This window comes from Centroberyx affinis, unplaced genomic scaffold, assembly GCF_046629955.1.
Source record: "Centroberyx affinis isolate AG114_WGS23_722 - 3 ecotype Tasmania unplaced genomic scaffold, CSIRO-AGI_Caff_v1 ptg005586l_1, whole genome shotgun sequence".
Classification (NCBI taxonomy): Eukaryota; Metazoa; Chordata; class Actinopteri; order Beryciformes; family Berycidae; genus Centroberyx; species Centroberyx affinis.
The window spans coordinates 32,169-56,116 of record NW_027282811.1 but is presented as its reverse complement, the minus strand read 5'-3'; the positions used below and the strand labels follow the sequence as shown (position 1 = coordinate 56,116).

Below are 23,948 nucleotides of genomic sequence, written 5' to 3'. Positions count from 1 at the left end.
ACCAATTCTGTTGTCCTATCTACCTCTTGCTCTCTCCATATACCCACTGCTGTTTTGTAGGGCAGATCGGCTCCATTACCGCTTCTTCTCTTCGCCACCCATCAACTTCTGTAAATGTTTTCCTCTCTGTGTGTTCCCCTTCTAATTCTCTTTCCAGTTAAGGAAGTCTGGGCTTATGTTGACCTGAATGGCACATTTGGGTGCTCCTCATAAACTTGTTCACTGATAAACTTATCACATAACCATTTTGTATACTAAGGCAGAGGTATTTAGGTTGTCCATGTTGAAAAAGTTAAGAGGAGGCACAGGTGACACATTCAGCTTCATAACTGAACTGTTTATTCTTGATGTATGTGGTATATTTATACTACAGTTTACAGTCGTCAGTGTCATTTTTCATGTGATTTTTCAAATACAAAGTTGAAAAACCCCCCTCCCCCTGCGACACCTCCCCCAGGTCAACTTTCCTGTTTAAGTAAGGATTAAAAAAGGCACAATCAAATGTCAAAATACTTATCAAACTAGCCTGAGTTCTCAATTTTATGCATTACATTGTTGGACACTGCATGCAACTTCCAGGTGTAGGAAGTTTAGAAATTTAAACGTTTACCAGTCAACATGAATTGTCCAAAGTAACTATTATGTTACGGGAAAACAGGTTTTAGGTCAAATGAAGTGTTACAGACACACCCAAGCAATGTTTAGAACCTACTTAAAGCTGTTTCAATGCATGCATATAATCTAAAAAATATAGTTATTAGTTATAATAACTAAATACTAACTAATCACATCAGTTAAAACAGTTATGAATGCTCAACACCATGTGACCAAAATTTATTTTATTAGGAAACACTGGAAGTTGCTAGATTGATCCTAATTGGCTGGAGCCAGAGTGACATCACAGCTCATCTTTAGATGTTTCGTTGGCTGGTGGCTCTGGCGACTCATCAGTCACCTGGAAGAGAGTGAGAGAGATCAAGTGGTGAGCGGATAGATTTATATTTATAGGAAGATACGTATATAAAGTAGCTGTACAAATACAGACCTCCCCTTGATCATCATCATCATCATCATTGATATCGTGGTCATCATCGTCATCATTGTCATCATCGTCATCATCGTCATCATTGCCCTTCTCCTCCTCAGGCAACACTCCTCCATTGTCCAGGAACTTAGACAGAGTCTCCAGATCCCTTTTGCCAGAGTAGTTGACCGCCTGGAGGACAACAGAGGAGCGAGGGATGAAGAGAAGAGGGAGGAGTGGAGGAGGACAGGAGAGGAGACAGGGGGATGGGTGGCAGAGGGAAGTAATCACAAGGTTTTTACAAAAACAAAAGTACAAAAGATGTGTCTGTCTGTTTGGGGAATCCAGACACAGAATGTGAGTCTGCATGCACTTGTGTATATGTGTGTATATGTCTGTGTGTGTGTGTGTGTGTGTGTGTGTGTGTGTGTGTGTGTGTGTGTGTGTGTGTACCTCTTTGCCACCAGCAGGGTAGTACGTGAGTGTGGGGAGACAGACTCCACCTCGTTGGCCGTGGCGTCCATCTTGGCTATGATGATGTCATCACGGTCAGCGTACTTCTCACCCAGCTTCTCCCAGATAGGAGCCAATTCTTTACAGTGGCCACACCACGGAGCATCTGCACACACACACACACACACACACACACACACAGTGCTGTCAGAAGATGCAGGGAGGTGTGTTTGTCAGGTGATAGCTGGGACACCTGAGTCTGTAAGGTGAGGATTAGTTTGACATGAAGCTGGGCTGAAGCTCAGGCCCAGATGTTACTCAAGGCAGACTGACTTACAAAACTCTACAAAGACGTTTTTGGTCGGGTCCAGAGCAACAGCCTCAAAGTTCTTCCCCACCAGGACGGCGACTGGGCCTTTATGCCAGTCCTCAGGGATCTCCTCACTCTTCAGGTGGGGCTGAGAGAAGAGAAATCAAATAAGAGCTGTTATTGTCTCTTCTCAGTTCAATTCAATTCAATTCAAGGTGCTTTATCGGCATGAAGTATAAAAGTCAACAAATTCAAATTCAAACAGTAATCAAACTTAAATGTACAATTGATGTCATCATATATATAACAATTAACAGTCAACCAATTTTTTCTAAATATTTGACAGTGTCAGCGGTTCTCCTGTCTGATACAATTTTCTAAATATGTGTTTATGGCTTTGACTTCTCACACAATTTATGTTTGCTTTCTGTGTGAAGAATGTCTGACTGTGTGTGTGTGTGTGTGTGCGTGTGTGTGTGTGTGTGTGTGTGTGTGTTACCTGGACAGTGCCATCCAGGACCCCCTGGCAGAACTGTCGCAGTGTGTCTGCTGTGATCTCCCCGGGGCCGATAGCGAACTTCTTCACTGTGTCGGTGTTGATGATGCGCACAGTGGGGGCATCTTTCTCAGACACGCCAAAGTAGTTCAGCACATGAGACAGGTCTGCTGTCACATCAAGCACAATGAACAGCACCTACACACACACACACACACACACACACACACACACACACACACACACACACACACACACACACACACGCACACAAATACATAAAAACCAAGACAGCAAAGTCCTATTAAATGACTCCCCTCAAATCTTTTTTCTTTCTGCCTGTCTTTCTCTCAAAGACACACACACACACACACACACACACACACACACACACACACACACACAGATCAGTATGTTACCTTGCCCTTGAACTCCTTGGCAACAGTCCTGTAGTCATCCAGCAGGGTTGTCTGACTCTCCGCAGTGGAGTTGAAGAACAGCAGGCTGTGTGTGTGGATCTTAGAGCCGAAGATCTTATCTGCAGTCTGAACACACACACACACTGTAACTTTTTCAGCATAATTAATGTTATGCTATGTTTATGACAGTGTGTGTTGACCTTACCTTTTCACTGAACGGAGTGACCAATTCCAGGCTGTTTTCCTCGATGAAGGAGGTCAGCTTGTCTTTGTCCAGCTTCCCCTCTTCTGACAATGCATGGTCTGCTCTGCCGTCATCAAACTAGCAAACACACACACACACACATATGCACACATTTGTATTACTAGTGAGGACCTTCACTGACTACATTCAGTCCCTAACCCCCAGTGCCTAAACCTAATTCTAACTGTAAGCCTAATCCTGAATCCGAACACTACAATAGCCTCTTGAAGAAGTGAGGAGCGGAAAAATATCCTTACCGTGGATGATTTTCCTTTTTCTATCCTTATGAGGACATTTCCTCATAAGTATAGCAATACAAGAAAACACACACCTTTAAATATCTGAGAACCATCTCTGACAGCAGATGGCAGCAAAATCTAACATCATTAGGCTTCCTCGTGTCCTTGCATTACCTCCGTCAGAAACGCTCCACCCTGCTCTCTGTTTGAATGTGTGTGTATGTGGGTGTGTCTGTCTGTGCAAGTCCATACCTTCTTGAAAAGCATGACAGAGCTGGATTTCACCTCATACTTCTGGAAAACCTCAGGACTAGCTGTCATGGCGAACTCGGTGTTCACCATCTTCATGGCAACCTCGGTGAAAACCTTGGCCTCCTCACTTTCTAGACTCTGATGGAGAGAATGATAAAGAACGATAAATATATAGATAGACAGATGATTTCATGATTTAACGGTTGGTAAGGCAGAGTGCTAGATAGATAGACAGATAGATAGATAGATAGATAGATAGATAGACGTACACTGAAGAATCCCACAACAGCGATATTGTGTGCATTGATGAATTGATCCGCAGAGGCTGGAGTGTCCAACACTACAGAACTGGGGCCAGAGTGACGCTTCATCCATTTGATTATACCCTCTACTGTCCTCTTACCTGGAAAACACACACACACACACACACACACACACACACACACACACAGCTCAGACATGGATATTTATGTTACAGTCATGCCTATTGATGAGCTAGGTTAATTGTGGTTTATGGGCTGTGTGTTTACCAGTATAGTCCACAGGCTTTTTGCGGTCTCCATTGACAAACAGTTTCAGACTGGGGAAACCTTCGACGTTAAACTCCTCAGCCAGCTCCATCTCCTCTGTGGCGTCCACTTTGGCCAATCGCATCACTGGCTCCTCCCCCTTCAGCTTCGCAGCCGCCTCTGCGTACACTGGCTCCAACTGTTTGCAATGTCCGCACCATGGGGCATCTGCACACACACGCACAAACACATGTACACACGCTTTTTTTATACCAAGAGTATGGGACCGGATCTGAAAAGTGCTTCCAGGCAGGGCAGAGTAGAAGAGATATTGAAGACAGACAGACAGACAGACAGACAGGTTTAACCAAAGCAGCAGAGTGAGACAGGCAGCTGCTCCACAGGCCGCTGCTCTGTCCACTGGCAGATAAACATGGAAATGAGCTGCTGATAGTGACAGTGGCAGTTGGGCTCGGCCTTATCCCCTTTACTCTTGTCCTCTTTTTTTCCGCTACGACCCCCTCCACCCCTCAACTCAGCTGTGGGAGAGTTGCACCAAGAAAGCATCTGGAGGGGCCACGTGCACACTCACGTGCACACTCACCGGTACACTCACTGGCACATGTACTTTAGGATGACGCGTTCTTCCCGGCAAGGGCTAGAATAGAAAACACTGGCAAATTTTGACAGAAACCCAACTGGACAGGACAATTTTACATCAATTTTTTTGCATTCAGTATGGTAATGGAACCCATTTTGGCACAAACAACTATACGCAACATTAGATTTGTTTTTTTTTGCAGAGCTGACCTCTAGTGTTTCTCCTGTGGATAATTCATGATGACAGCTAAAACTACTCACACAATTCCACCAATAAGAACTGATTCTCCTTGAGCGCTCTGTCAAAGTTGTTGCTGTGGAGAACCATCACATCCTTCTCCTCCTCTATCTCGGTCGTTTTCTCCTTCTTCGGCGCCTCTTTGCTGTCCTCCGCCGCCTCAGCTGGTGTTTCTACTGGTGTCTCTGCCTCTGTCTGCTCGTCAGCGTCAGTGTCATTGGCCTGGATGCAGGAGGCCCACAGGAGCAGGCCCAGCACGGCTACAGATGCAAGTGTGTGTGTCCTCATGTTGGTGTATGTGTCTCTCGCTCCTGAGCCCTGTTACCTCCGCTCAGGTGTGGGTATACCTGCATGTGAGACCTGGACAGTGCATGCAAGATAACGTTTAAGTGGGAGAGTGTGTGTCAGAACGCTACTGGTTTTCTCTCCCAGCCAATCAGAAGTTCTCTCTGTTCAGTGAAAGCCGGTCACATGGCGCCCCGCAGCTTCATAATTGGTCAAACTGGCTAATCGACTGCAAAAATGCCTCAGGCCTCATCACACATACGCTGCATCATCTCTTTACTTTCTCCCCCCTTTCTATTCCTTTCTCCTCTCTTCTTTCTACCTTTTCCCTCAGGCCCGATCATGCACCAGCCCACCAGATTGGAACACATATACTTCCCAACTTTTCTCACTCCACTCATCTTCTCTCCTCCTCTCTCCCGGCGCCTTATCACACTCTCATTTACCTAAAAACTGTGAGAGCATGGTGATAGCATGTGCAGCTCTGACCCTCTCTTCTCCCTTCCACTCTCCTATGTAGCCCTTGCCATTTACCTAAACCAGTGGTTCTCAACATGGAGTGTGGGGAACACCAGGGGGTCCCCAGCAAATTGATGAATTGTTAAACTTCACCATCACTTAAGTTACAAGAAGTTAACACAATTAGAGAATGTGGAAAAATGACTATTTTGGCCATAGCTTCACTGTTATCTCTCTACCTACAATACAGATAGTCATGGTATTCTGGACAAAATTGTATCTAACCGTAAAAATATTCTCAGTTTTGGGTCCAAGAGACAAAAGTTAATCAAATGGGGGTCTGTGGCCCTAATGTGGACTAAATGTGGGGTCCTTGATATGAAAAAGGTTGAGAATCACAGACCTAAACCACAACAAACACTTACACCTCTCCCTCGCCTCTCCCACCCTCCTTCAAGCTTTTCTTCCACACTGGCTAATTAACAGATCATTAATTGATCAGTTCAGCTCAGAGGCTGGTTCATAAATTCCAAACTCAGGGTTGGTTGGATTCAGGATTGGACAAATTCAGTGTGTAAATGTTGGTGCAGTGATCTTAATATATTCTATAATTCTACTTTAAACACAAACATAACCCAAATTATATGCATTACAACAGCATTACAGAAGAAAACTCTGCACACGTACAACAGGTAATAGTTGTTTCCTATTATTTTCCTTTTTATTCATCTTTTCACATGTATGTATCAAAACGGTAAAGGACACCAACACGAGTGAAGTCTTATTTGAGCTGCATTCAGGTGTTAGTGCTGCTCAGAGTGAATGTGTGCGCTCTCTGTCAGTGTGTGACTGAGCTCGGGGTTTGGATCCCAGTTTGCCAGCAAGTCGCTGAAGTCAGGCTGGGTGCTGTCCAGGGCGTTTGTGCTGGGGTGTGAGTGTGGGTTATAGTGTACAGGAGTGTTGGGGATCGTGTGCGTGCTGTCCTGTGAAAGTGTATCAGTGTTTGAGTGCGTACTGTCCGGGGTGTTACTGAGCGTGAGCAGAGAACAGCAGGGGATTGGCTCAGTCCAGAAAACTGAGCGGGAGATGACGTTTAATCATTGGTCGGCCGCGGCTCTGGCTCAGGCCCCTGTGGTCGAACAGTTCAGCCAGAGGCCCCAGCCCATTGTTGCCCTTAGCGACGCTGACTCCTTGATCATTGCCGCTAGCGATGAAAGCGGGCCTCTTGGTCCTCTGGAGTTCCTGTTCTTGCGATCCTCAGTAGGTCATCATAGTAACGCAGGCGCCCGCTGGTAGTGACAGACACAGAGTCATTGTAGATGTCACAAGCATCCTGGTCGCCTGGACAACGGCCGAAGTAACGCTGGACGTCACGACTGATGATGTCAGCAAACCTCAGCAGCTGCTTGGTCACATCCAAGCCGTGGTGGGCAGGGTGCAGGAAAACTTCCTCCAAACATCCCTCCTCTTCTTCCTGAACTTCAGACGCAGCATCTTCATCTTCCTCCTCCTCTTCTCTCTCTTCTTCATCTTCCCTCTCTTCTGTCTCTTGCTCCATCTCCTCTCTCTTCTCTTCCGCGTCTTCCTTGCACGGAGAGTGCTGCAGCATCATGGGAAAAGTAGCGTGGAGCCGGGGCCTGGAGGAGGAAATTCCTGATGACACCGGTGGCCATGCTGGCTTGTCAAGGCTGGGGAGACAGTTATAGTGAAAAGTGAGAAACTGACTGGATAGCAGCTCATCAACAGACTGACATGGAGCCTAGTTGTACTTGAGAGTGACTGGAAGAAGTTCAAGTCTTATTACCTGCTGAACTGTGGCTGAGATGAGTCTCTGTGTCGAGGCGACCGATGGGTTCCTGTCCAATGAAAGGTTTGGTCCGGTTCGCTGATGGTTCAGTCTGGTACTTTTCTGTCTGTGTGATCCTGCACACCACTGTGTATGTGTGTGTGTGTGTATGTATTACTGGTCCAGCAGGATTGTCACAGTATATATACCTCCAGACAAGGCTGTGTGTGCATGTGTGTGTGTGTGTGTGTCTCCTTTAGGATGAGGCAGCTTCCAGGACAAATATTTGCGTGCCGGATTGGTTAAACACACATTGTTTACTTTATCACTTGGCAACCAGGGAGGGGGGCCAAGGCTAATGGATCCTCTGCTAGGGGATGATGAAGAGTTGTTACACACACACACACACACACACACACACACACACACACCATTGCTTTTTCCGTCTCTGTTTTCTGCCTAGTTAAAGGGTAAAAGAGCATGAAATCAAATCATATGCTGTTTTGACTTCTAAAGGGGAACACTCTGAACCAACATCACCTCACCATCTTCTTGGGACACCAGCCTGAGATACAGCACAACCTGGCCAGCCTCTGCTCTCCTGAACACATGACAGAGCAAAACTATCTTTAAGAGGGACACAAAGTAATGCAAAATCAGCCTCACAAGAGCGGGGTTACAATATTCAACCATCAGTCTCCCCATCACCGAGTCCTCATCGTCAGGCTGAGTCCTGTGTCCATGACCATACCATCAAATCTGAAATTGCTGAGGTGTTGTTGCAGAGAATACACTGTTAAGAAATTGTTGAAACACAAAAAGTGTATTACCGTTTCTTAACACAACCTACTCCATAGCTAGGTTTCCCAAAAACCCCACTGGGAAGTTTTTGTCCTCTTGACCTCATCTAGGACTAAGAACATTTTAATGCTTTTGGGAGACAAACCCACAGCACTTTACTTTATTACGTTATGTACAAACATGTATGTGTTAAGTATCAGTGTGTTTGCATGTATGTCATTCAAGAAAGCAAAGATTGGAGTAAGTATCCTTCCCAGTCTCAGACCGCAAATCCTGTACTTCAGCAGACTTTATAATTTGAACAGACCTCTGTAACTCTGTCACATATGCACGTACGTATGTGCATGTGTGCCTGTCTGTTTATGTGTGTATGTACAGCATTAACGTGTATTAGTGTGTGTGTGTTATCAGGGCACCCTGACTCCCCTGGCCTGCCTATCATCAGTATCCAGGCTTCTGTGTTGATTTTAGGGCTAAAGATCAATAGCGGCAATATGTCAGCTCTCAAGAGCCTGACAATGAATTACACAGGCTTTTAGGCACACAAGCACATAAACACACACACACACACGCACACACGCACGCACACACACACAAATGCAATGGCCCAACCTTCCACAGAGTTGCCATACTGTATATAATGTGATTATATCACAATGGATATCACAACGGCCCAATGGATTATGAAAAAATAATTACAGCTACTAATAGTTAAATCAAGAGTAGATGTATTGTTTCAGAAACCAACTATTTATACCAATCAAAAATTTGTTGGTGCCAATTTTTATATGTAGACCTTCAAGAACAGGGGGCTGTTCTATAAAACTTTACACACCGATATAAAAATATATGAAATAAGTAGATATATGTAGATATTAGTTATTTGTACAAATTAAGTATATTCAAGCTCTGCATACAAATGTTCTTTGATATGTGATGAATAATTATCCATTTCCCTCTAAATGATGGGGAATGCATTCTTATAATTTCGGGTTACAAGGAAACTGTCATGCCCTCCATCCACCCCATAAATCATCTGTTGTTCCAAAAAGACCTATATTTACACCATAATTTAGTGCAAATCTTAACTACAGCTGATTGATTTGCAACAAATAATGGTGTATAGGTCTTTCTATTCACAGTGTGATTGTTTGGCTGTTTTTGTTTTGGAACTCTAAAGAACAGGTCCCCATTGACTTCAGTTGTTTTGGAGAAGGCTGCTACCAAGTTGTGCTGGCAACCTCCCTGTGTGTTATATGGACTAACAAATTTCACCTGTGTTTCATTTGGCATGAGGGTGAGTAGATGATGACAGAATTTTCATTTTTGGGTGAACTATTCCTTTAAGGTGGGGCGTAATGCTGCTCCAAAAATCCACCAAGAAGAATTTTGCATCTTCAGCTGCAAACAAAGTTAGATTTGAGTGAGATAGCCATTGAAGAAATGTGTTAAAAGCCTTATCTGTTATACTAACATTTCTAAAAACAACACGTCTAATACCCCTCCTGTTGGCCACCTGAACGGACATTTGATGCTCTTCATAAAACCTTGTGTCAATAAAAGTCAAGGTTGTGGTTGGGTGTGAAACATCAGACAGGATAACTTCTAGAAGCGCTTGATTGTTCTGAAAATGGACCATTTAGGCCAAGTGTTACATGGCTAATTAGGCCCAATCTTGCTGAAACTCCTTCTTTCATATTCTTGCAGGTTTTTTCCATGAAAAACCAGCTCTTCAACACGACCAAGACCAGCAAAGTCATTTATTTGGACAGACTAAAGAAACTGCCCTCCAAACTGTATGGTCTTCAGTCTCTTCAGTGGTTGGAACAGATTGCCTTGCCCTAATGTTCTGTACTCATTCCCCAAAAGATTCAAGTACTGAAGAGAAAACAGTCTCTTAAACCATCTTGCAGATAGTGTATCCAGTCTGTTAAAGGATAGGTCCAGTTTCTCCAAATTAATCAGCGGGAAATGCTTGCTCTTGGATCATTTTGATTCTATTGTTACTCATGTTCAAAGACTTTAAGTTGGCAAACGTCATCTGTCATGATCACCTGCAGTTTGTTGAATGACAGGTCAAGTTCAGTGATGACCTTAGAAGGGGCTGTGGGGACTTTCTTCAGTTTTTGCCTTGAGCAGTTACAGAAGGATGTTTGGTCACAGTATTCACACTGTGGTCTGGAGAATGAGGCTGAGACACGTCAGCAGATGGACCAACATAAGAAATGGAAGGATATCTCAAGTTCCTACCAAAAACAAAAGATGTTTGTTAAAGCACTAGACCTTACTCCAAACTGTTTTGCTAGGCAGTCTAATAATAAAAAAATTGAACTTTTGGCTGTGGTTATGGCTAATAAACTGACTCACCCTGGTAATATGGACCAAACTAAACACAGCTCCAAATGAATAAAACGAACAGATGCTATGAGATGGGTAAGAACAATTATTTGCCAGAGGTATTTCTGGGTAAATGCTGCATACATATCGAATGCAATCATATCTCTAGAAATCTGACTGCATTCTTGCCTTTTCACTGAACCAAATTATTGACTGAAAATACCTTGAAGAGCCCCAATGTCTTGCTTGCTATTCCAAATCGTTGTCCTTCTAAGACCCAATCACACAGGTGAGCCACAATATCAGGTTTTGTACCGTTACAGCATGATGGGCAGGGTGTAGGCATTCATTCATTAATCACCTCTCCGGGGTTTACTGGTCATTTGCCCATATCTAGTTCATTCTGTCACAAGAAGTAGGGCAACAGAAGCAGGATGACAATTTCCTGGCAGAGTAGAACTAGTTACCAGTTTAGAGAAGCACACCAGGAACAGGGTGGCTGACTGTTTTCCAGGACAGTTCACTCGTTTCTAGATGTCTGAGAGATTCCTCATCTAGAATTACTGGTTTGTGAAATGAGGATGCTATGGTGCTCTTGACCAATAAACTTAACACCTTGTGCTATGCTGTGCTGTTTTGCTACCACAAATCATGTGCACTCACTACTGAATGTATGAAAACTTGAAAACTGCATACAAAATGTTTATATTCTCAATGGCTTGACCAAGTTGTCAAAAAACAAAACAAAGATTACTTAATTTTTTGTTCTGGCTGATAGACAAAACTGGTCACCTTTCCTTTCCAAGGCAGATGGATCAGGAATTCATGCTGACCCGTTTACATTTATAAAAATACATTAAATACAGTGTGGAATTAAAAAGGCTGAGATATTGTCCAAGTACAAAACCTTTTTTTTTTTAATTTTCTATGATCAAAACTGCAAAACATCTAGAAAAATATACAACAAATGCGTAACCTTTCACAACATTGAACATTTGAAAAAAAGGGAACATAAAAGAAAAGGAATATTCACATTTTCCCCATTAGTGATAAAAGCACATTCGTTTTGTTTCCTTTCTTTTATATAGCAATGTTTTATATGTTTGCAATTATTGTTAAGGTCTTTCTTTTTTTAAACATCTCCGCAGTAACCGGAGTCGTTGGAGAGCTGCGAGTTGGAGCTGCGGTTGGAAGAAGAGTTCCATATATCCAGGTTCATGTGGGGGCCGAAGGGGTTGAAGCTAGAGTACTGGATCGGTCGGCAGGTGCCCCCCGGCTCCCGGCTGAAGGGGGCATGGGGCGGGGTAACCGGGGACACGGGGGACATCGGGGCAGATCGCTCGGTTTGGAAGTGGCTCTGGTAGGGCTCGCTCTGGGGTGTCCAGATGGAACCAAACAGGCTGGACATGGGGGAGAGGCTGCGGGTACCAGGGAAGTATGGCTGCGGAGGAAGGAGAGATGGTGTTAGGTCCAATACTAGATTTCTCAGCTGCAACATCTGGCTTGTACATTGCAAACCTAAATTCTCCTATGCCCCCCCCTCCCATCCTGCACTTTCTCCACTGGCTGCTCATATCTAATTCAAAACTCTGGTGCTGGTGTACAAGTCTCCTAAAGTCTGAAAGTCTACCCCTTCCATGCGGCAACCTGTCCATCGCTCCATCCAGCTTTTTAATCTCGTCCCACTCAAGTCAGGACACCAGAGTTCCTCCCTGTCCTCTGAAAACTTCCAAGAAATATTTCATCTCATTTCCTGACACATGTTTATCTTACATAATCATTATAGGATCACAGAAATATTTTGCTACATCTATTGCCAGGACACTATGATTATAAGCTCACACTCCTTGATATTGGTTGCTAGCAACATTTGTGATCTAGAAATTTTATCTTATTGCACTTTTGCCCTCAAAATGCCCATAACGTATGTAATGGCTATCAAAGTGTGATCGGTATTCACTGTTAAATGACATTACATATATTTTTACTACAATGAGTACCACCTTGTGACATAAATGTGAGCAAATCTGCATGTGAAGTGCATGCAAAACTGTGCAAGGTCAAATGCCATAATAGCTGTGCAAAAAGCAGAAGCAGCAAGTGAAAGAGAAGTAAATAAAAACCCACTTTTAGTAACACCGAGTCTATGAACCAATTAAACCAGAGGCTGCTGTTCCTCATTTCTATTCTGACAGAAAGAGTGGAGTGACGAGAGCACATAACACCTTCCTGGAATGGTAATGGAGCCCGAAAGAGAAGCCACCTATGTCTCTGTGTCAATCATACAGCAAGCCAGACAGTTAACTATTGTTCAGGATTCCCCACACACGCCTACACATTCGCTGCACACTACCAGCACCATTAAACACCATAGACCTACATGACAGTTGGACACTAATGCAATACCCGCTCACTATTTCACCTCTGGCACCACCAGGTCTGGGTGTTAACACGTGCATCTCGGGACTTTGGGGATGAACGTGAACTCAGGGTGCGTAACACCAGGTTAGGTAGCAGGTACCCCAAGATCTTGGCCAGTGTGGTGTTGATCACAGACACATGGCACAGTAACATAGTAATTATTGTGCAGTCCCAGTAAATGTACTATAGTTCCCTGTTGTTCAGTATGCCTCATCCACACGTTTACTATTTCATAACCAAGCCCTTCATTAACCCTGCTATTACTGTTAGATTTAGTGTTGTTATTGTTAATCCACACTGTGGCATAACTAGAATAAATTATGTTTAGTTGTAATAGGTTGGCAGACGTATGACTTTGTGCTGTTATACTGCCTGAGTCCATTATTCGGAGTCCTCACCTTGCTGCCCACACAGGCTGCTGTGTCCCAGGCTGAGGGCGTTTCCTGAGGATGTTCCTCGCTCCAGCTGGGCTGGTGGCTGTATGCGTTCTGGCTCTCCTGACATGGAAAACTGCTCTGGAAATTGTCATTACCTGTGAGGGAAAAAGATAACAGGTTTCATGTCATTTAATTCTATTCCCTTTTTTCTTTAAGTGAAAATCCACTCAAATAGAATTCACAAACAGTATATTGCCATTTTCACAGACAATTAAATCTAGATTTGGGCACTTGCCCTAGTCTCTTCCAAAGCTAGACACAGGAATTTGGCTCTGTTGAGCTGGACTTTATATTGAAAAATATTGACTGGACTGTCAACGATCATAGAAATAACAAGAATGTTCTGTTTTACAGTGGATGTTGTCTTAAGACAGATGGCCAACAGACTATGCCAATAGACATTGGTTTAAATCCAACCTCGTCTTGTTTTTCTAAAGTTCTATCGATCCATGAAGAGCACAAATGCACAACAGGAGTAAATGGTGCAAATTTGGACTGCACATATGGATTCAAGTAGAAGTAAACTGCGCATCAGAAGCTTCTACCCACCCGTCATGTAGTTCCCCTGCTCACAGTAGGTGTAGGGACTGTTGCATTGGCTGTTGGCACTATTCCAGGGAAACCTGTAGAAGAGGAGGAAACATTTCATGAAACAGTTTCTCTCAACATGAATATAAAACTATAACACTGATCTACTTGAACAGAGAAAGTAATTACTCAAACTGCTAACTAAGATCAGTTATCATGCAAGAACAGATCCATCTGCTGTTGTTGTAAAGATGCTGTAAAGACATGTTAAGTAGCTAGGGAGGAAAGGAGAAAAGGAGCAAGATTTCCCTTCCAGCTCTTTGACTCGTATTCATTCTGACTAGGACTTTGCTCCCATGTCCCATGACCCGTTCCATGTAAAATGCAAAGAATTGTTTTCATTTTAGCCAATGCTCTCTTTAACTAGCATGTATACAAACACATACCCATTGTATGGCCCGGGGGTTGCTGGTTGAGGTATGTAGGGCAGAGCTTCGGTCGTGTTGTATCTGAACTCATTGGTGAGGGGGATAGAGGGAGCAGACCACGTCTCTTCAGGCAAGTACTGACCTGCCAGGTCTGAGGGAGGACAAGACAACTTTCAGAAATCCCTCTGTACACACTGATGTTTATCTTTTACTACTGTCTTTATTCATATCTCAAGAGTTATGGTGAGGTCATATACAAATCTTTATTGAAGAAAGGGAGAAACGTTATTTCCAAACGTATTATTTAAGCTGAGATACAAACTGCTCTGCTCCTTACCCATGTTCCTGTCCGCTCCGCCGGCAGCAACAGCAGCAAAGCTGGGGGCAAAGCTGGGCACTGGGGGGTCTGGGCTTTGGCACAGGTCTTTACGGTACAAGCTGTTCATGCTGAACAGAGAAAAGGACAATGTTAAGGGTCAAACAGAGGAAGGATGTAAACAGGCTCCTGCACTTTCCTTAAACCTTCACCAAACAAGGTTGATTATACACAGACAGAACTAATAGCTATGTGCCCTTACATACACAGTGGAAGCTCCAATGTAAACCACTCAGACTAATAGAATACAAACAACACTCCATGGAAATTACAAAACTGCATATTCTGAATTACCGTCTTTTTTTCTTTTTTCTTTCAATACCAACTTCTCCCCAAACCCTGCATTAACTGCATTAGACTACCTACAATAGTGCTGAGCACAATGCAAAAATTGAATACATTTTAGATTGCACTTCTTTAGCAATACCAAATAGTACTGGGATTTTGAGCTTGTGTCACAAAGCCTCAAGCAACTGTAATAAAGACTGTCTGAAACATCGTTAACAAATGGAGACAAAGGGGTGCTGCTGTGAGGGCCCGGACAGCCATCACAGCCAGTTATTGTCTCCAGGTGTGTGTGTGTGTGTGTGTGTTTGTTGAAGTACCTTTGAGCCTTGTAGTTTGTATTCATGGTTTGGTAGCAGTCTCTCTCTACTGGGTAGATGCCGTACTGCATGGAGTCCCCTGTTGAAACAGACGAGACAACACACTGTTTGACCATCTGTCGAAATACTGCACCACACCATTCTTGTGATAAAACTACAGCTCAGTCCATTATTCCACATTATGGTTACGCACTTGCTTGTGGGAAATTAAAGGAACTTGTTGCACAGAATATGACGAACCAAGCTGAGAAGTACTACAGTGTTAAAATGTGAGTGTAGGTGTTACTTTTCCAAGATGAGGTAGTGCATGAGTGTGTGTGTACTTCATACTTTTTCTAGATGAGGTAGTGCAGGGGTGTGTGCGGGCATTGGGGTCCTTGTCTCCCTCCATGCTGCTGGCGCTGCTCCAGCTGCCCCAGCTCCCTCGGCTGGCCCTCACGCTACCCGACGAGCTGCCAGAGTCTGAACCTGACTCACACACTCCGCCACCACGACGCTCCGCGGCACACTTCCGTCGGGGCCGAGCCAAACACACACCTGCAAGAGATCAACAAAGGCAGTGGGGTTAAATCAGATGTTCTTACTGACACATGAATTATTGTTAAAGCCATAGACCAGCCACCATCCAAAATACTAGATTCAAAGAAAAAGTAAACTAACAGACTTTCTCTCTGGGCCCATCTTGTGGCTGACCAGGTGTAACTACAGTGAAATGCTCCAGGCTAAGGAGTTTACCCACCGTTCTGTTTGAGCGGGCTGTCGGTGCTCTGTCCGGGCTTTGGTGCTTCTGACTTTGAGCCATTGGAGCAGCGGTTCCTGGTGCGGGTTCCACTGATGTTACGGTCCCCCGTTCTCCAGTCAGGTTCTTTCTCCCTCTCTTGCATTACAAGCACACTGTGCTCTGGAGCACTATGGTAATCAGACATAAAGGTAATAATGATTACACCTCTGAAATTGTCATTTAGTGCTTTCGTTCCACCTTAGGTTTTATTTAGTTCCACTATCGTTGCGACCAGTATCATAAAGTACGTTACTAGGGAATATCAAAATAAATGTGATTTGATTTATAGATAGAAATAGAATAGAGACAAATGGAAATAGAGTGAAGTGGGTATCCTACCTAGAGACATTTTCTGCAGTCTTCCTGCGACTCCTATTTCCCTTATTATTCCCTGTTGCAGTGCCAGTCTCTGTGTTCTGTACTTTCTTTTTCTGGGCTTTGCCATCTTCTCTGGGCTGGAGAGAGAAAGAAATAATGTAATAGGAAGCCATTAGATCATATGCTTTGCCAGCTGTCCAATTCAATTGGCAAAGCATATGATCTAATCAAGTACTTATCAGCAAAGTAAAATGTAGCATCTTCCTCACCTCCAGCTCAGTTATGTCCCTTTTCTCCGAGTCCCTCTTCTCTGTGTAGCGCTCAGTACAGTTCTTCTCTACAGGGCTGCACACTAGCAGGCCTGGTCTGGGTCCTGGACCCACAGTGACGTTGCTTGGGAAACCAGCAGGCGTTTCCATGGGAAACATAACTGCTGCTGGCACCTTATCCTCCATAGCGCTCTGGGGGACTTCCTTAAAGTGAGTTGTCTTTTTGTCCAGCTGACTGATGAAAGTTGGTTCATTGTTGTTGTTGCAGACTTCTGGGTCCGGGGTGAGCGGAGGGTCGGGCGTCAGGCCGTCATGCTCCTCCTCCATCATCACAGCACCAGCTGCTGCCGCAGAGGAGCTGGACTTGTATTTGGTGTAATACAGGGAAACCCTGTGTTTCTTTTGTGGCTGGGAGGTTGTACTTGAGGTGCCTTTCTTGGATGATTGAGGACGCGGGGCGGGGCTGTTGGCCAAGGCTGGAGAGCCCCGCCCCTTACCTTTGTCAGAGGTGTGACCGGTGTCCACATAGCTCTTACAGCTTCCCTTTGTTTTACTACACAAAAAGGAACACAAATATGACAAATTAAACGACAATAACAAATTATGTTTACACCAGAGAATATGCAGTTATTTCTCTTACAGCATAAATACTGTTCATAATAAGCAGTCTCAACATGGAACACTGAAAGGCAGGCAGTAAAATGTGTGCCTGAAAAATTAAACACTGAAAGAAAGGTGGTCTTACTTGACTCCGTTGGGTGTGATATTGTTGACGAGGCCATTGTCCCGGGACAAGACAGAGTTGTGATTGCTTCTGGTGCTGGGGGTGGAGAACTCATTCAGGATATACTGGGCCTGATGGAAGGCCATCAGACACACCCCAAACAAGGAGAAGCTGGAACAAGAGGAGATACAGCAGAGATTATTGGAACATCAAAATATGCCAGATAGTTACTCTTCACCTAAAAACACATTATTACTATCATAAAAGGTTCAAATATGTATTTGAGTATTCTATAGCTAGTCAGAATATTTACCTTAACATTGACTGTAATAATTAACAATTAATTAGAAGGCACTGACCAAGTGAAGATGAGGGTGACCACCCAGAAAGTCTCCTCCCAGCTGGGGCCAGGAACCACCTGGGCGCAGAGAGGCAGCATGTGGTGGGGCAGTGTCACATTGAGGGTGAAAGGGAAAGAGGAGCCACGAGACGTCACAAGGGTGAGGTCCCGGATCACCCAGGATGAGGTGAAGTCTGGGGTGAACCTGAGGACACAGACAGGCAGAGACAAAGAGAGAGAGAAAAAGAGATAGAGACAGAGAGAGTGAGCGAGAGAGCGAAAAGACAGGAAGAAGAATGTATAATTGGAAAGGAGGATTGCAGAAGTTTGTGTAAGAGGAAGAAAGAAAGATGTGGTACGTGAGTGACACAGTGCCAGTATACAACAGCAAAAGATTCCTCAGCCTTTTTAATTTATAACAGTGACTGCTGAGGAGCAGCGAGTGATGAAGAAACCACTGTGCTGAGTGTTAACAGAAAAAAAAATCCATTATCTCCAGCAGTAAAAACAAAAATTCTATTATGTTCAGCAGTAGAGCAGACTAAAATTCCACTTACGCAATGGTGATCTCAGAAGAGGCATTGTGGTCCAGACTGAAGGAGCGACACTGCAGCACCTCGAAGCCAAAGCCCTGGCACTTATATCCATTGATATTCATTGACATGACAGTCAGAGGGAGCTCTCCTGCATTCTCCACCTTGAAACTCTTTCTGATAGCGAACAGCGGCTTGTTGGTGCGCAGGCCTAGGAGTGACATGGCACAGGGTAACATTTAACTCAATCTGCGAGATGGTGCTGCTTTTTCATTTAAAATTCAAATATTTTCCATTTGATTGAAAAGGAATATCATTAAACACTCATTTGTTTATTTATTAAAGTGATAGTAGCATAATCTCACCATCGCGGCACTCCATGAGAGTTGACTGAGGCACATTGAAGCGCAGGGACGCCCCTGGGCCGGGCAGTTTGCCCCCAACTCTGAGCAGCTCCTTGGCCCCGTGGCCCCGCACTGTCACCATGTCAAACACTGTGAGGTTGTTCCTGAAACATGCAAAATAGGAGAATACACCGTGGGAAAAACATATGAACTAACATTATAATCAACATACTAATATGAGTCAGTGTGTATTATTGTGTCGTCTTTCAAGAATAACACGACACTGTTCCTGAAAGGCACGACACATGTGAATACACAAGATGAGGATTACACACCTTATATAAATGACATTATATTCATCCTAATATACATCAGTGTGTACCTGATGATGAGAATGGTAGTGGTGGGTTTGTGTTCTGAGGGGGAGAAGACAACAGCGACCTCTCTGGCCTCCCAGGGCTGCAGCAGCAGGCGCAGGACGCCCTCTCCTGTCATACCTTCCACACTTTCGCCAGTCTATGCACACACACACAGAAACAGGAAGAAATGGGTTGGCAGGGAAGTCAAGACAAGACAAAACAAAACGCAGTTGTCATAGTGGCACACGTTCATTCTGAATGCAGAAAAGGGGAGACATATTCTATAACTGAAGTATTCCAGTATTTGCTGACGCTGTTTGCTGTATTCTGTTCTCCTGTGTGAAACTCAGGTACAAAGTTTGATAAAGATCACATGTTGGCAGCAGAAAGCAGTACGCAAACATTCAAAGATTAAGCAACGGCACAATTTTATTTCCCAGGGTGTGTCCCGTGTCTTTACCTTGGGGGGAGTAGCCAACAGAGAGAACTCTGTGGTGCTGATGTTGACAGAGAGGGGGCTGATATTAAACCTGCCAAACAAAACAAAGGAACAAAAGGAGTTTGACAAATCAACAAAAGCGACGTGCTGGAGCAGCATGGTATGAGACTCGAAATATTGAAGGTAAAGGAAACGACAGCTTCAGTTGAATCCTTCTCTACAACATAAAATAAATGCTCTATCTGATGTACCATTTAGTTAGGAGGTCCAGAGCCTCCAGTGGGGCAGGGTACAGGGAGAGGGCGCGAATCTCTACAGAAACCACAGAAGAGGAAGGGTTCTTCAGCATGAGCATCTTCACCTAGAACAAATGAAAAGACACACTTCTTTTTACTGCTGCAGACAAATGCTGCAACTTCAAAGTCAAGCTATAAGCCATAAACCATTTACAGTGAACAAACATTGCTCACCTTGCTCTCATTGACGGGGGTAGCACCAAAGTCTAGAGGAGAAGATGTCTCCACTGGGAGTCTGGGCCACCTGAGAAGACAAGTGGATAAGTATGAGTAAGGATGTTAATGCTGTGTAATGACAAACTGTAAGACACATATGAAATAAAAGGAGCGTGTGTGTATACGTGTCTGACCTGCAAGGCAGCTGGTCTTTGTGGCTCTGCCATCGAGAGCAGAGCTCAGCAGCCAGCCTGCTGTCTACAGCCCACGAAGAAGGGAAAAAGTCTGGGAGGAGAGAACGCTGCCATTGGGCATGACCTGGTGGAACAAAAAAGAATAAAATTTAAAAAAAGTAAGATTGTCTCTCTCTCTCTTTCTCTGACACAGGGAAGGAGATTAGTGCCATGTCTCACCTGCTTCAGACAATCTGAGAGGGCAGGGTCGTCCACACTCTCGCTCAGCCTCAAACACCACTTCCCCCTGCTGAAGAGAACAAACACTTCATCTATTACCACATCTTATCCTACCTAGTAATCACCCAATTCAACGCTCTACTAATCCATCCTATCCATGATTGCTGGCCTGTTACCTTGGGAAGGGTAGCGTGAAAGTAAAGGGGGATGTGCAGCACTGAGCCCAGACTGGTGCCCAGACTGAGGGTGGACAGCAGGTTGACGGGCAGCGTCCTGTTGAGCAGCTGCAGGGACAGGATACGCCAGCAGCCCTGGGGCACCATCAGCGGACTGCTGAAGTTCAACACCTGGCAGACAGGGGGCAGCAGAGAAGTTACTGTCAAATCCTATTCTGAACATGGGATCACTTTGATGAATTGTATAATAGTTTTGGGGTTTTTTGGAATATGCAAAAGACACAATACAGTATAACACAGTACAGTACCACCCTCCCCTGGATTTGATGAATTGGTTAAATGTAGCACCCTTCGCCCAGGTCAGAATTCATTTGAGATAAACTAACTGGAGGTGTGGCGATCATTACATCATCATCGTTTGATTCTTTATCAGATCATCATCTACATACCTTCAGTACTCCTTGCAACTTCTGTGAGAGGCTGGCGTTGGTGACAGTGAGGGGCAGGTGGAGGGGGTTGGTCAGCCACAGCTCTACCTGGTCTGTGTCTCTCTGTGTCTGTCTCACCTGGAACAGGCTGGACAAATCCCACCCCGGTCGTCTGTAGGTAGTAAAAACAAAACAGCATTAAAATGTGCTCCACAATACTCTTTAACTGGTACCTGGTGTGGTAACTCTTCATGACTAAGTGAAGTGGATTAATCTTTATCAGAACCAAATTAAGTAAGTAATTCAAGGTGATTATCACTAACTACTACCATACAGTATCCAGAGAAAAGGACAATGTAGCGAGGCTATAACCTCGAACGCTTCTTGTGACAACCTGTATGTGAAAATGGCAAAAGACCACTGTGTTTTGAGAGTGTGAAGTTTTACCTGTGTGTGATATGTAGTCCAGGAAATGTGTTCGCTGTGCGGTTTCCCAGAATCTTCAAACTGATATGACTTAAGCATCTCCTTCCTTGGCCTGGCAATGAACCTGTCGACACCAACAGGTACAAACTGTTGTTACTCAAATATTCAAAGAGGGTATTGTGAATTATTATTGCACTCAGAAGAAATGATTTGGACTGTAATGAGTCTATTAACCTCTGCAGGCTAGGGTAGCCACTTGCGTGAAGTTTTTTGCTTCTGGTCTCAGAAGAACCTGATTAAATTCCAGACTAGCATCCACTTTTGATAGCACCTGCATGTCCTGAGGAGATAAAAACATCATGTCAAAGCCAAAATATTGCTAGCTAGAGGCCATAAAGAAACAAAACAAACAGCTCACCTTTACATAGAGTTTCTTGCTTCCAGAATTCAACATATGAACTCCTATTTTCGGTTCCCCTGTAGAGAGAAGATATAGATAGGTTCACACATAGTTGTAGCCAATCTTGATATAAAATCTCTGCAAAATGTACAATAATCTGTGATCAATAGATTCTCCCACTATCATTATTTCACCATTCATCAAAACCTCTTTCCACAGCTAGACATTCGAACAAAGCAATTATTTTAAAGAATAAAACTGACACGTCAAAAAGGAAATTGATTTCCATTTTCATATAACCACTAGTGATGCTACCAGCCAGTAAAAGGCAACGTACTTAATTTAAAAATGGATGCTCACACTTAGTTCTCTAACTATCTAAAATTGTGTGGCATGGATGGAGAATCTACAAGCTAGGGGGAAAGTGTGTACCTTTTTTTTACCCTGGTTTGCCCCACCTTTTTGTATCTATCTGTACCATTGTAATAGATAACTCTACTGTTGTTGGTGCACTGGGCGTTACTCATGAACTGCACTCATCAACACAGTTACCAGCATAGCTGAAAACAGGGTGTGGTGGTGATCATGGCTAAGTAGGAGTAGGGCTGGGTATCGTGAGAAATCCTGTTCAGTTTCTTCAAATCTGACACAATTCTAAAAAGACACGTTTTTGATGCCTTTTTTATAGACTAAATATTTTCCGCGTGAGTTTGCATTTGAGTAAGACCATGCACAATTGATTTTCATAATAACAACAGCCATAGACTAGTATAAATCCTACGATCTTATTGTAAGAGCCAACATCTTGAAACATTTTGATAACTTTTGATGCTTTAAAATTGATACCTATACCAAAAATTAGTATGGTACTGATAAGTTCTGTGATACAAAGCCCCAGGTATGAGCGATCATACATAAAACTCCCCACAGTAACAGTACACCACTTTTATTGATGAATATGCTGAGTAGACACCTGGGGCTGATTATACTGGCTCTCTGATCTTCAACCTCTGTGTTGCTCTGTAAAGTGAGACCAGGACAGCAGGACCAGTGTCTCCTCATATTTCTCTCCTGCCTCTCATCTGATAGCTCTATCTAGACATCTATAGCTTCACCCACAGCAACCCACTCCCTCCAACTCTTTTGTTTGTTTTTTACTTAATCAGAACTTTTTTTCCCCCCAGAGTCAAAGTAAACAGGATTTGTGACAAAGGGGAATGAAGCCACAGGAATTGAAGATAACTTCATTAGGTCTATTTTTCAACCTCAAAATGTAAACACTATATTTATCTTCCCAACTTCTGCTGTGATAGTGATCTACCACAGAAAGGGATCTGGGAAGAGGCATTTACTGAGGTAATTATAATGGCGGCTGAACATGCAACAATGTCCTGACATGGAATTAGATAAATGTGTTTCTCTGTGCACACTGGATTCAAATCGAGAACAATCATATGATCCAAGATCTGGATCTGACTGTTATTTAATAAACAAAAATAAGTCAGATCCAAATTGTATGGTATACAGTATTTTAGCAAGGCTATATGACATTAGCCCAATGTCTCAAAGACAAATCCCTTCTGAGAATGTGAGAGACTGACAAAAGAACCCCACCTACTGCACCCCATCCAGCAGCGGGGGTCACCAGCAGCACCAAGATGTGCTCAATGACGTAAGGCTTGAGCTTGTCCAGGTCAGCGGGACGGTCACCGCGCTCTGACAGATTAATCTGCAGACTGAGGCGCTCCTCGCTCTGGAGGCAGGACCCCTGAGACGGGACAGGAAAGGCATACCAGTCATGCACCACCGAGAGAGTCGGGGGGGTGGAATGAAAGGTTGGACAGAAAGAAAAAGAAACAATGAAAAAAGAAAACAAAAATTGAAGAGGAAAGAACGAGAAAGAGCAAGAAACGTGAAAGACAGAGAGAGAGAGATTTTATGAGGTATGGGTAACAGTTAAGTCAAGGTGGAGATATGTATATGGTGAAGGAACACTTTGTTCATGTGAATTATTTTCTTATCTGCTGACAGACAGCAGTATAGTCAGATGCATACATCATCAAGCCGGCGGGCAATAACCTTCCCCTCCCCATCCCTGTGACTAACACTCTCTTGAAGCTGACAGATCAGTATTGGGGGAGTGAAAAGCTCAGTGCAAACCAGGGCTTGTCTCAGTGAGTGAATCACGACTTGACAACCTGTAGACAGATTCCCTGGCTTGGTGCCACTGGAGCTCAGGCCTGCAACAGCAAACCTAATCCCTTGAGACCAAGTCTACTGCTTGCTTCCTGTGAGGCTC

The 23,948-nt window shown here is 44.0% G+C and overlaps 3 protein-coding genes and 1 pseudogene across 5 annotated transcripts in view; all 4 read right to left on the bottom strand.

The window, feature by feature from the left end:
• Positions 1-449: 449 nt before the first annotated feature.
• On the bottom strand, positions 450-5,120 carry pdia2 (protein disulfide isomerase family A, member 2). The gene is given in 12 exon segments (XM_071547001.1): positions 450-955; positions 1,046-1,216; positions 1,478-1,515; positions 1,518-1,643; positions 1,815-1,935; positions 2,287-2,481; positions 2,703-2,828; positions 2,908-3,024; positions 3,438-3,575; positions 3,707-3,840; positions 3,968-4,174; positions 4,808-5,120. Coding segments are annotated over 12 exon segments (1,695 nt in total). The 5' UTR covers positions 5,073-5,120; the 3' UTR covers positions 450-898.
• Positions 5,121-6,331: 1,211 nt separating this feature from the next.
• On the bottom strand, positions 6,332-7,201 carry LOC139667513 (protein PERCC1). Its single transcript, XM_071546994.1, is given in 5 exon segments — positions 6,332-6,601; positions 6,603-6,734; positions 6,736-7,065; positions 7,108-7,146; positions 7,148-7,201. Coding segments are annotated over 5 exon segments (825 nt in total).
• Positions 7,202-9,397: 2,196 nt separating this feature from the next.
• LOC139667522 (toll-like receptor 2) lies at positions 9,398-10,835 on the bottom strand (annotated as a pseudogene).
• Positions 10,836-11,138: 303 nt separating this feature from the next.
• tmem131l (transmembrane 131 like) overlaps positions 11,139-23,948 on the bottom strand; it is a 40,110-nt gene continuing 27,300 nt past the window's right edge. Inside the window, exons 9-34 of one of the 3 annotated variants that reach the window (XM_071547003.1) lie at positions 23,264-23,417; positions 21,668-21,726; positions 21,484-21,589; positions 21,271-21,373; positions 20,845-20,995; positions 20,396-20,566; positions 20,220-20,289; positions 20,001-20,124; positions 19,825-19,894; positions 19,606-19,715; positions 19,376-19,445; positions 18,939-19,072; positions 18,578-18,720; positions 18,237-18,423; positions 17,699-17,884; positions 17,361-17,510; positions 16,616-17,168; positions 16,368-16,483; positions 15,987-16,156; positions 15,578-15,784; positions 15,248-15,326; positions 14,604-14,713; positions 14,285-14,417; positions 13,860-13,933; positions 13,272-13,405; positions 11,139-11,893 (exon numbers count right to left, since the gene is read on the bottom strand). In XM_071547003.1, the coding sequence (XP_071403104.1) occupies positions 11,585-11,893; positions 13,272-13,405; positions 13,860-13,933; positions 14,285-14,417; positions 14,604-14,713; positions 15,248-15,326; positions 15,578-15,784; positions 15,987-16,156; positions 16,368-16,483; positions 16,616-17,168; positions 17,361-17,510; positions 17,699-17,884; positions 18,237-18,423; positions 18,578-18,720; positions 18,939-19,072; positions 19,376-19,445; positions 19,606-19,715; positions 19,825-19,894; positions 20,001-20,124; positions 20,220-20,289; positions 20,396-20,566; positions 20,845-20,995; positions 21,271-21,373; positions 21,484-21,589; positions 21,668-21,726; positions 23,264-23,417 (3,873 nt within the window). In that variant the 3' untranslated portion in view covers positions 11,139-11,584. The remainder of the gene's footprint in view (positions 11,894-13,271; positions 13,406-13,859; positions 13,934-14,284; positions 14,418-14,603; positions 14,714-15,247; positions 15,327-15,577; positions 15,785-15,986; positions 16,157-16,367; positions 16,484-16,615; positions 17,169-17,360; positions 17,511-17,698; positions 17,885-18,236; positions 18,424-18,577; positions 18,721-18,938; positions 19,073-19,375; positions 19,446-19,605; positions 19,716-19,824; positions 19,895-20,000; positions 20,125-20,219; positions 20,290-20,395; positions 20,567-20,844; positions 20,996-21,270; positions 21,374-21,483; positions 21,590-21,667; positions 21,727-23,263; positions 23,418-23,948) is intronic. The other 2 variants (XM_071547004.1, XM_071547006.1) reach the window with 2 other exon arrangements.